Source organism: Carassius auratus, unplaced genomic scaffold (assembly GCF_003368295.1).
Source record: "Carassius auratus strain Wakin unplaced genomic scaffold, ASM336829v1 scaf_tig00003817, whole genome shotgun sequence".
In the NCBI taxonomy this organism is placed as follows: Eukaryota; Metazoa; Chordata; class Actinopteri; order Cypriniformes; family Cyprinidae; genus Carassius; species Carassius auratus.
The window spans coordinates 1-13,317 of NW_020523553.1; the positions used below are offsets into that span (position 1 = coordinate 1).

The 13,317-nt window shown below is 35.6% G+C and overlaps 1 protein-coding gene across 1 annotated transcript in view; it reads left to right on the top strand.

Annotated features, from left to right (window-relative positions):
• Positions 1 to 2,584: 2,584 nt before the first annotated feature.
• The window catches only part of LOC113070384 (glutamate receptor ionotropic, delta-1-like), a gene marked incomplete at its 3' end in the record, with an annotated part of 53,835 nt that continues 43,102 nt past the window's right edge, over positions 2,585 to 13,317 (top strand). Inside the window, exons 1-2 of the mRNA XM_026243664.1 lie at positions 2,585 to 2,605; positions 11,024 to 11,229. Coding sequence (XP_026099449.1) covers positions 11,065 to 11,229 — 165 coding nt within the window. The remainder of the gene's footprint in view (positions 2,606 to 11,023; positions 11,230 to 13,317) is intronic.

Consider the following 13,317-nt stretch of genomic DNA (forward strand, 5'->3'; position numbering starts at 1 on the left):
TCAGACTTTTTAACACCTATATTCCTCAATAGCGCTATTATACACACAGACATTTTAAAGATAAAAAAATTTCACTATTTGCATAGTTGTGGAGCGATAAGAAGCTCATCAGAAACCTTGCCAAGTCATGAACAGACACATTTATCTGTAAGATCTGAGTAAGATATTACTTTTCTAAGCACTATTATGTGTTTTTATGTCAGATTTGATGAATGTTGAGTAACTGAAACAGATTTTTTCCCCCTTTGTAATTGCACTCACAACTGTAATGAACAGAAGCCAAGGATATGTGGATGTATATATTATATATAATATATATATATATATATATATATATATATATATATATATATATATATATAATATATATATATATATATATAGTCTTAAAGGGATAGTTCACTTCCAAAAAGGTTCTTTCATCATTTACTCACTCTTATGTCATTCCAAACCTGTATAATTTTCTTTTTTTATCTGATGAACATAAAAGAATATAATGTGAGCAACCAAGCAATTGCTAGAGCCAGTGATTTTTTTTAGTATTTTTTCCCTACTATGGACATCACTGGCTACTGTCAACCGTTTGGTTACCCGCAATCTTCAAAATATCTTGTTTTGTGACGACAGAAGAAAGAAACTCATACAGGTTTGGAACAACTTGAAGTTGAGTAAGTAACTTCTCACTTCTAACTCTGGCTAGGTAAATTAAAAAAAAAATCAGTTGAACTATCCATTTAAAATAAATAAAGAACATTTAAAACATTTAACTACCATTGGAAATGGATGGAACTCTGTACAGTCTAAGATATTTGTTGGTGATTTACAGTTATCATATTGTTTGTAACAGAACATAAATTCAATTGATTTTCATAACTTGTATCTTGTTTATGCTGTTGTAAACCACAAATAGCTGCTGTTTGTTGGAGCTTTTCAGTTGTTTGTCTCTAAAGGCTTATTTTTTAACATAAAGGATGTTTGGGTGAAACTTAATATTGAAAAACAGGATTTTGGAATCTGTTCAGCAGCCAATATGTAAAGCCTATTAGGGGACTGTTAGTTTTTTTAGGATATGTTGTATTCAATTAAGACTGATCCATTAAGCGGGGTAACATTTAAAGTGCGTTTGTTCAGATGTTTTGCTGAGTATTTTCTGCAAAATTATTTGCTCAGCTTCTTAGAAAAAAGTCATTAGTTTCTTTGCTTAAAACAAAAAACCAAATCAGTTGTGTTTCCTCTAATTTTCATTGGGATTTGTAATCCATTGATCTACCTACATCTTTAGAGAACTGTTCTTAAAACCTTTTTGTGCTGAGCCAATCTGAATCCAGGCTTTGCTGAAATGAACCTAACACACAGCCTCTCTGGGGACATGAGGACAAACAGTTATTGTATGAAAGTTACAGAAATGACTAGGTTTGGTTTTTTAACTTAGAAATAATTTCTCCTCTATTAGCCACTCTTCACACAGTGGGCTTAGTGCATTTTGAATGCTGTTTTGTTTTATTAATTATTGATTTTCCAGCTTCTGCAGTTGTAAAACTTTTTGTGCTGTCACTGATGAAATTAATTTAAGTAAAATAAATTATTCATTACAGTGCAAATAAATACAACAAAGTACCCTAACTATTTTGACTTATATAAATATGAGAAAAGAATTGGAAATAATTGTGTTTAAATTAAGACTGAAAGAAGTCAGATGATTTTCGACTTATATCTCTTTTCCAAGATGTAGTTGTACGTAAATGTAATGATTTTGTGCTGTAGTCATATACTACGGGGGAACAATCCTCCAGCGTACAAAGCTGAGAATATTACTACTATTTTTCTTTGCCACAATATCCTTTTTAAATAGGCACATTGTCAGATACTCAAGCTAAAACAGCCTTGGATTTGAAATCCACTTTTTATCATTGTAAGAAACAAGGGTAACTATATGTATAAATGTATGTTTCCTAACCTGCGGCTCAACATCTATAAAATGTCATATCTCATAAATTATTTATGTCCACTTTAACTAGATTTCCTTGAGAAATTGTTACACTGGTGTTTAACAGAGGAAATAAATTAGCAGCATATGGCAATTCACTGAAGAGAATTACATTTGCCCTGTGAAATCTGGGACACATTATCCCACCTGTTCTCTGCGGGATGGACCCCTGACATTTGCTGCATTAATTGCCGCTGGTTTGATGAAAATGGACCATACGTTCTATAATGGTCAATGTGCTTAACTGTGTAAAGTAGTGCCTATGACACCTGGACAATCTAATTTTCGAGCCTAACTGTGTTTCTTTTTTTCTTCCCTCTCGTTCTCCAGCCTGTGAGCTCATGAATCAGGGGATACTGGCTTTGGTGTCGTCAACAGGATGTGCCGCAGCCAATGCGCTACAGTCTCTCACGGATGCCAATGCACATTCCTCACCTGTTCATTCAAAGGAACGGAGACGGCACACCCCGCGCAGAGTGCCAGCTCAATCCCCAGCCCTGACGGAGAGCGCTACACGCTGGCTGCCCGCCCTCCTGTGCGCCTGAATGATGTCATGATCACACTCGTCTCTGAACTCCGCTGGCACAAGTTTCATCGTTTTCTATGACAGCGAGTACGGTGAGTGACACGAGCGGGTGAGTGTCCCATCTCCAGTTGGGAGGCTGGTTAGGAGGGCAGGAGTGAAATTGATGTAAAGGGAGAGAAGTGACATAAGCTGGAATTTACAATTCATCATGATTTTTGGCACATCATTTTACAAAAAAAAAAAAAAAATGAAGATGATGCAGTCCATCAGCAATGCTTCAAAAAATCCTTCATAGTACAAAGACATCAGCTCTGAAGTTAAAATTTGATGTAAGCAGCTGGACTCGGGCGGAATAAAAGGCAGGCTGTCAGTTGTTAACTATAGCTCCAGCATTGTAGTGTTTTGAAAGCCATAAAACTTTCAAGATATATAAAATGTGGACTTGGATAAACTTTGGATTCCTTTATTGAGCCAGTGATGTTCAGCTCAATGGGAATTGAGATTGGCTGTCAATCCATAATTGTATTTACAGTATGTCAGACCTCCGCTGTAACCTGACCTCTCTCGAAATGTAACCAAGAATGATTTCTTTTTACCTTTTACCTTCACCCCATTAGTGCATCCAAACCTTAAATGAACCCCTTTCAGTCTTATCCTGTTCAAAATTTTGGGGTCAGTAAGTTTTTTTGTTATATATATATATATATGTATATATATATGTGACAACAAAAAACTAAAACAAAAAAATAAATGAAATGTAAACGAATCCTGGAAATATATTATAATATTATCACAGTTTTCACAAAAAATATGAATATCTTTTTTTTTCAGCATTGATCATAATAAGAAATGTTTGATTATATTGATTTCTGAAGGATCCTGTGACACTGAAGATTGTCTGACAGTTCAGCGCTGTCATAGCAGGAAGAATGTTTATTTAAAAAAGACAATGGTTGTTTCAGTATTATTGTTTTTACTGTATTTGACATCAATAAAAATTCCACCAGCGACTCCAAATTTTAGAATGGTAGTGTAAATGAAAAACATGAAGTAGGAATCATTTTAATTCAAACCAGCAGATAAACATTGCAAACCTTAATCCTTAAGTAATTTTACCCTCTAGCTCATTTCTGCTTGTGTAAATTGAGCATGATGCAACTCACCTTGTTACAAGCCTTCCCAAGTCTCAATCTTGGTTTTATCTAAATCCAAATCTTCCCCTATAAAATAATACCAGGCTTGAAGCACATTAGTTTATAATTATTCTTTTCTGTTAGTCCTATGTGACAGTAAAATGTATTTATGGGTCTGTGTGGTGCTGACAAGTGTTACAGTATTTGCTGTTTACATTAATAAGGTCTTTAGCTCTACAGCTTTAACAGTAAGTTGGTTGTTGAGACTGAAAACAATACAGTATATTTTAAGGTCTTGTTGGAGAAGGTCAAGCATAAAGCTCCCTCGATATTCTTTGTACTTACAAATGACACCAATTCACACTTAAACTGTAAGAGTCTCCTCTGCAGTGTCACAGTCTCTGTAACAATTAATTGTAACAGAAAAATTTGGGGTTTATTTAGCTTGCCTTATAAGGGATAGTTCACCCAAAAATGAAATGTCCTCACTTGTTGTTTCCAAATCTGTGTGACTTTGCACAACACACACACACACACAAAAAAAAGATAAGCAATGCGGTTGCTCTTTTTGTCATGCAATTGCAATGAATTTTATAGGAACAAACTAAAATTGAAGTCACAAAAAATACAACCTAAAGCAAAAAAAAAAAAAAAAAAAAAAAAAAATCAGTGTCAGATTTTTGAAAGAAATTTGTCCTTTGAGTCTTTTCAATTAAATGGATGATTAATTCCAAATGATTTCTTCAAGGTTTAATAGCTTGCTTAAAGGAAAGATTATCAGTGGAAAATGCCTTGTTCCTCACACAAAGATGTTTTATGGTTCCAAATAGAAGATGAGTGAGATGGACTACTTTTAAATTATTTTTGAAGGTTGACATCCTTTAATTTTTTATTGTTGCTGCATGGAAAAATAAATGATGACAGAATTTTTATTTTTGAGTGAACTCTGTCAGGCATGCATGACAAATTTTCTTTTGTTCCCATCTTATCATCTTAAAATACCCTTTATACCAAGCAAGACTCTTTAGCCCATAGCTCTCTCCTTGGGTTGTTTGCTCTGTTAACAGGCTGCCATTAGAGAGTCAAAGGTCTGTATAAAAAGCAACTCGACTCCACGATGGGGCATTTTAATCCCCCTATTCAAAGCAGAGCTCCCTTGTGGTCCACATAGCTGAGATCTATTTCTATTTCAAAGTATGCAGCTACACTGTGCTCAGAATAGCTCAGTGTTTATGCTAAGGCTATGTGCTACTGAATTTAGCTTCAGGCAGATTCTGACAATGGGCTGAGATGAGTCAGACAACCAAACACCCTGGAGCAGGTAACATCCTTCAAACCGTATTGCAGAGGTCAGAGGAAAAGCCCTAATCAAGACATAAAACATGATTGATGGTGGTGCAGAGCTCTCAGCACTGAGCATGGCACCCTCCTACAGAAGGACAATCACTCTGGATCTGTCTCATGGCCTGAAATAGACACACCAATAAGAGGCTTTTGGCAAAGCCGTAGGTTTTATTATTTACATTGGAAGGGACATTTTGTTGGTCATTTGTTTTTTATTCTATCTATCTATCTATCTATCTATCTATCTATCTATCTATCTATCTATCTATCTATCTATCTATCTATCTATCTATCTATCTATATGATTTTATGTATCGTTCTATCTGTCCATCTGTCTATATTTGCCAGTTGTTTGTTTTTACAATGAATTATACAAAGTCAAATAAAAAATATACAGTAGAATGTAATAATTAAATGCAAAGGTTCTCTGCATTGTGGTTCAACAAGTGATTTCAGACAAGTGGTTCAACCGGCTGTTAACTGGGTTGAAAATTACTACTTACTGTAAAGCAATTTAATGCACAGCAATGAGTAGGCATTTTACAAATGAAACATGACTCTCAATGCTTGTATTACAATCAGTCACAACTGTGATGGATTGAAAAAATAGGCATTGATCTGCTACATATGGTTCCTAGTGCCCGTATCCAAATCTACACCTTTGCTTTTAACTTATCAATAAAACCATTATTTCATAAAATATGCCACTGTGCACAGCACATTCTATATTAAAAATAAATGCAATGAGAGGGGTTTTAGACCATGTAAAAAAGCAGTGACATTTGAGGGGTGGAAAAAGAAAGAAGATCATTTACTCAAGATAGTCTCAGTTCTGCTCTCGTCACATCTGTTCCACTGGTGCAGGGACACTGGCGGTACAAATTGAAAACCGCAGGCTGCTGGTGTGTTAAACATACCCAGAATCTGATCACAGAAAAACTGATCTGAGTGAGCTGTTACTCCATACAGATGCTTGAAATACCAGAAAAGTTGTTCAGCTGTTTTTTTAGATATGTCCCCAAATGTGTTAGATCTGAGACAGATTGTGTCTGCATGCACCTTGGTTTCATAAAAGTGTCATATCTGGATCTGTATATAATTAATAACATATTCCCGCTTTGTCATAAAACCTGATTGCTTCTATGTGAATCAAGTGAGTAGACTTTATAACTAACTGCCAATGCATAAACCTTGATCTGAGTTAAATAAATAGGTTTTTCTCACTATCTTCCTCTCATTTCTCACCCTTGAGCACTTTGTAAACATCCTTTTCCTCCATCACTGATAGAAACATTACTGGTGCCTGCTTTTGCACCTCTACTTAAATGACGCAGTATAAACCAGGAGTTGATTTATCAACATATTATGTATATATTTACATAGCCTGAATAAATGGTGAAATAAGAACCAATCAAACTGAACTGAACTTTTATTTTATACTGCCAATTAGTTGTGGGTGGTATCACCAACAATTAATATCGCTGTATTTTTCAAAATTATACCAGTTTCACGGTATATGATGGTTTTTTATTTTTTAATGCATGACCGGGTGTAAATTGCACTCTGAAAATACACCTACAATCCACTTTTGTCTTCTTCTGTGCCACCTAGTAGCCTACAAATTAACATTAATACTGTTTTAATATGATTGCTAACTTATTCTTACTTGTTCTTATTCTGTTGTTTTAATTATACATTTTAAAAAGCTTATAAATATTTGAATTAAATATAAAAGCTGATATAGCCTAGGGTACTTGTAATAAAGTTACAAGTAATAAAGTTACAAAAATGGCATTACTGTAAATCACTTTAAGGAGTCAGATATCACCTCGTAATGGTAATGGTTTTAATCAGAATTTTTGATTATTGAGCAGAAGATTCTCCTTAATATTTTAACTGTGCTCCTAATTTTTTTATTATTATTTTTTATTTTTTTTTACGAGTGTTACTAAAAAGAAAAGCTCTGGGCCCTGGGAAGCGATCACAAATGTTGTCAACGCTATCCATATTGATACATTTCGAAATGGCTTTAGGTGGGAATCAGGTTGTGGTGGCATAGTTTCTTATAGCATGATTTTTCTCATGGTAAACTTAATTAAGGCTGTGGACTCTTTTATTGCTAATTTAAAAAATGTTAACTAATTATGTCTCGCACAAACTCATCTTATTATTTGCATTATTTTTTTAGTTATTCTAGCCAACTGCATTTCAGGCTATTATTGTGAGAAGAACTTGAAGGATTGCTGTGTGAAAAGCTTTCATGTTGTGTGAAGTTAACATTATTTATCTTTTCACTGGAGTGAACAGAAAAATGAAGGACACGTCTGTAGTAATGTTTCAGACTAATTGATTTAGCTAATAAATCTGGTTTTCAACTAAATTAATAGTTTCCATGATCTAATGAATAGTTGAGTATTTGTGTAAATGTATTTAGTTACTGTACTTAAGTATCTTTGTGGCTGTTTTACTTAGTATCAAAGGTATTCACATGTGAGTCGAAACCAGGATACCCACTGACTTTTTAATTTGATGTAAAACTATTTTATATATCGATATATTGAAGACATCATATTAAAGGATACTGGTTTACCTTTTCTGAGCACTTCAGCTTCATTGGGACTTGAGTCTTTATAGACGTATAAGTTGCTGTTGTGACCACGGGGCTATTGTGACGAACACAATTGCTTTTGGCTCAAATTTCTTGTTCTTGTTTTTCCATTTGTATGTGAAGGACTAGTGCCACTCGAGCATCTAGATGTACTCTTTGAGCCTATGCTAATGAAAGAGGAATTTGTTTTTGTTTGGTTTAAAAAACTGTATCTATTTTGTTGTTGGCATCAGTCAACTTCTGTGGAATGTTAGAATATTACTTCTTTGGTGTGGGAGTGTCAGTTTCTTGGCAACTGATTCTCCCGTGAGCTGCCTGAACCCCTCTTTTACAGCATTTTTGTGTGGGTTCAACCTCCATAAAGCAAGTCTATAAAGCATCTTAATGTTGAGAACTTGTCGTGTTATGCAATTTATAAACAACAGTAAGCTGGCTCACAGGCCTGTGAAAGTTTGTAAGCGCGTTCTCAGTTTAATTGATGTTTTGGTTTTAGCTGAGCAGTCCCAAATGTTTACGAGTGTCCCTTTTTTAGCATGCCGCTGAGTAATGTGTCCTTTTGCTTTAATGTAGAGCTGACAGCATCTTTCACCTACTACACCACCTGTTCTGAGAAGTGATTTCATTTGCACTCTCACATGCCCACAGGCAATCTGTCGTACGTTTAATGATGACTTCTGCCTTTATGTTTTTACAGTTTTTAACATGCCCTGGTTGTTATTCACCAAAGTAAGTTTTATAAAAGGCGTATGGTTTGTATGTGTCTATATTTGTAATGTTCTGAATATGTGCTCTTATGGTCCCCTGGTCATCTTTGTTGAACTGCTGTGATTTATGCTGAAGTCTCTCTCTTACGTCAGAATATGGGGGTATGTAATAATAGAGTTTGTGTCATAATTGGCTGCTTTTGCAAAAGAGGATGATGAATCTTTCTTAATTGGCTCCCTCTTCAAGACAAGCAGAACTCATCTGTAAGTGAAACAGAGAGGAGGAAAGAAACACAGAGGCTTTGTTTTACATTCAGCGTATGTCTCTGGGCAGTTCATATCACAGACAGTTTTCAGCACTGTGAAGATTCTGCAATGCTGTCACGTGGATCCAATCAACAGCATGTCAACCAAACCCCCTGTCATATAAAAGGACATAAGCATTCCAAGTCTTTCCAGGAAGAGCGCTCCCGATGGCCTTCATGAGTAATACTCACACTCTAGCCCCCCGAGCTCTGTACAGCAGGCCGGTGGATTGAGACACAAACAGAATAATAAAAAGAAACCATAGATGAAATGATTTTACCATCTCCTAGCAACTGTCTAGATATCTTTGTAGTGGGATGTTTCATGACTGCTAACCTTATGAAGAACCAATTAAAAACATGTTTTGAAAGGTTGTTTATGATGACCTTTAATGCAAAGAACAAGCATCCTGAGGTCCATTAATCACAATGTGCATCATGTTGTGAATATGCATTAATAAAACACTGAACTAATGAATGGTTAATAAGTAATCATTTTGGTCCGCTACACAGTCTTTGTTGTTTACATTTTCAATCCTCTGATGTTTAACTTTATGAACTTATTCCTCAGTAATATTCTACTGACTATATCATGAGCAACATTCTGCTTTTATCAAACGGTACTCAAGAGCTTGCTCAAGAGCTCGCTGATTACATCATGATATGGCCGTCTATTTGTTTTTGCTGCTTTTATCAAGACAAAGCTCCCAATACAACAGCAAGCCTTGTATTTTATTTTCGGCCCATTATTTTCATTACAAAGAAAGGAACAGAAGAACGTCACACTGTGCATTGTTAGAAGTCCATTGATTCCCTTCAAACCTCCTTCACTTGTGTATTTTTTGCCCAGTGAGACGGCAGCTTGTATATGCCTTTAGATATATAATTACACTCTTTAAGCAAATCCAATTTGTTTCTCAAAAGACTTATCTCAGCTCTTTCTTTCCACAAATTTCTACAATGTTTGTTTATATGTGTCTATGGCCTCCTCAAGAGAGTACTTTTTTTTTTCTTTTCAGTTTTTTAACTACAGCTGAGAAGCCCGGTGTGGGGCAAGTAAACCGTTTTGATGGTCAGTTGTCATGGAAACAGTTTGTAGCTCAGAGGGTGAATTATAATAAAGTATATCAAGTATACACGTACGCACAAAATAATATGGTGTTTGATCATTCTTGATGCCTGATTAGCTTTCCTGTGTTGCAGTGTAACCCTGAAAACTGGACTGTGTGCTTGTCTGAATAAATATGCCTGAAGCAAAAAAAGAGACAAAAATAATATATATATATAAAAAATAAAATAAAAGGCAATCTTTGTATTTAACCATGTGTCTTAGACATGATAAAACATCACTTTGATCTTTGGATGATGCAGTGGTTCTCTGTAATGATGTCTACTATGAATTTAGAAATACTATTTATATTATATAGTATAGAAGTATATTTGGATTCAGTGTGAGTTTTGTAGCTAGTTGAGAACTACCAGCGGCTACTGAAAAACTGATTTAGATTTGTTTACAGAGGAGATAAAGCTGCTGTTAACACCCTGCTATCTGTTGATGGGCTAAACATTTTCTGCTCTTTGTAATGCTTTTTATCAGACTATTCTGCTCTGTTACTTTGATAGGTTCTTAAAAGTATTCTGTTTCTTCTACTTTGTTTTTTTTTTTGTTTTTTTTAAGTGAAAAAGACAAAGAAAATAAAAAAGATGCAGACAAGTTATAGCTCTTCACAACATTTTTTGACTGCCTCAATGTCATGCTATGCAAATTTAATTACAGGTCAAAGTGAAGACCATAACTGAACACAGTCACGTTAAAGTATGCATGCTTTTTTGTAATTGGTCTATATAGCAAATTAGACCTTGAAGCCTCATTCTCACGTCTTGACCCTTTTAGGGGACTGTTCTTGTGTCCTTTTGGCAAGTAGATGGTTAGAAAACTCAATGCCAGACGATTATGCCATCAAAAAGCCACTTCAGTAGACTGAGCACGACGTGACTTGACAGCCGTGATGTGCAAAGGAGCAAGAAAACAGGATTCTTTCTCCTAGACTCCTCAAATCTCGAGAGCATGGAACAGAATTTTCAAAAGTAAAATGGATAGTCGATAAAAAAATGTAAATAAAAAATCTGTCATCATTTGCTCACTTTCATGCGGTTCCAAACCCATATGACCTTCTTTCTTCTTGTGAAACAAAATTAGATATTTTCACAGATCTTACTATCCCTTTCAACATAATTTCCCTGAATGGAATTTACAGTTAGGTTGGTTGTTATTCTCTCTGGAAAACGCTTATCTCAAATCAAATATTTAGTCTATATTTGATCTATTTTCATCTTTAGCTTCTTCTTAAATACTGTTTATAGCTCTCTGCACATGAGTCTTGGTTTGTAACCATCATCTTTTGGTCTCTTTCAGATGTGCGGGGACTGCGTGGGTTTCTGGACCAGGCGTCTCGAATGGGTTTGGACGTGTCTCTACAGCAGGTTGACCGGAATGTGACAAAGGTCTTTTCCACTCTGTTCAGCACAATGAGGATGGAGGAGCTGAACCGTTACCGGGACACGCTCAGACGGGCCATCCTGCTGCTCAGTCCCCGGACTGCACAGGTCTTCATACACCAGGTACGTGTTATTGTAACAGCAGTTTGGAAGTGATACATGTGTAGTTAGGTATTAAATATTATAGTTTTTGAAGGATATATTTAGGAATTATTATAATATTTTTTAATATATATATATGTATTAATATATATATATATATATATATATATATTAATATATATATGTATAATGTTCCTAATGACATTATTAATTCCTAAATATATCCTTAAAAACTATAATATTTAATACATAACTACAGAAGAGAACTAGATTGAGGGCCCCTTTTGAGGTAATGGAACCTGGTCCTTAACTCAGAGATGGTCACCTTCCCGCAAAGAGAACATGACTCATCCAAGAGTGTCCCTTCCCGACCAATCCGCTGTGGTGCTGTACCACCCATAAAGAGGAACTCTTTTGAGCATGCAGACTCATCCAATATACGAAGGCCTGGTAGGAGGAGAATGATAACATTCTGGGTTCCGATGCGAAAAGTTGAATATGTGAATATGCATCTGCTGCCTATTTATACTATACAGCAGGATGCAATCATCCCATGCCAATGTGTATTGGCTTGTCTAGTTTACATTCAAAGTAGATTGGTCTCTAACAAGGTTCCTAATTTGTCGGTCACATCAAAACATCAAAACTTTGACCGACTTAAAGGGAACCGTAGAAGTCTACAGAAAATCCAAATTTTTTTAGATAGTAAGATTTGTTGTGGAATCTGTGGAATAGTGTTGTTTGTTGTTCAGTAATAAAAAGTCATTTTTGAATGACACTTTCACTAGAGAGGCACATAGCAGTTGTGCCAAATGGGCTGGAAAATAACTAAAGTGGCTCATCTTGTGTATTGCATTCTGTTTAGCTGTAATCTCAACAAAATTATCTGAACAGTTTACGATTTAAGGAGGAGTGAATCGTGTTTAAATTAGTGTGAGAAATGTGCAACTGTGCTCACGTTTGGAAGGTTGTTGGTTTGAATCCTTATAGGGAGGTGAGGGATTATAATTGAGTGTCAAGAGGTTGTTAATATCTAAATCCCTCACACCGCTGTCATCACTTCCATGGGGCCCTCAAGCAAGTGATGTAACAAAGTTACTCTTCCAGCTATTACAGTCCCAAACTTCTGGAGCCTTTACAGGACAATGTTGCCAACTTTTAGGCTTCTTTTATTTAAACGTGTTAATGTAAAAGTGAAAAGAGGAAACTGAAAACTGTTCATGATTGTAAAAGTAAGAATTAGATAGGTTTGTATTAGGGCTGGGACAACGCATCGAGGTCATCGATGACGTTGACGCAAAAAATACGGCGACGCAAAATATGCGCTTCGATTCGTCGACCTGTTTTTATTTCTCTAAAAAACGTTTGCAAAACGTTTACCTTATGTGCGCTGAATATACGCGATGGCCGGATCAACATTCTGTCCAACGTTATATAACCAATCCAGGGTTTTTTCTGCATTGATCTTTTTTTTTTTTGGCGGCTGTCAAAGCCTTATTTGATCGCTGTGCCTGACAGGGCGCGTACGAGAGAGAGCCCCGGCTGCGTGTGCACTCACAGTCTTCAAACAACACGACTCGCAACTGTCTTGCTCGCTCTCTATCTCTCTCTCTCTCCCTCGTGCATATTAACCAAAATCATTAGACACGATAGAAAAAGGGCGGAACGCCAAAGTTTCACGTGGAGCATTCTGAGATTTTTTTTTCTCCATGACAGGCTGCTGGCTCCCACTGTTTTTTATTTTTATTTATTTATTTATTTTGAAAAGCACTCTCTGTATTAGCTTAAAGCCCTCAAGTTTACATTGGTTACTGTATTCTTTCAATTGCTCTAAACAAGTATTTTGGGTGACCTTTTTATTGAATGCTAAACATCAAGTTGTTGTTATTTTAATCTGAAAGAAGAACTTTTTTTCAGTAAGCTAGGCCCTATGTGTTCAGTAAGCTTGTTTCAGTATTTTCAAGGCTTCAAGGTTTTATTGAATGCTATCTCTATACAAGTGCAAAGTAATGCATTCTTAGTCTTTTATTTTGTAATTTTAAGAGCAATAAACATATATTGCAATGTTAAGGAATTCATGTTTTTCTTCATTCAGATATGTAAATCAAC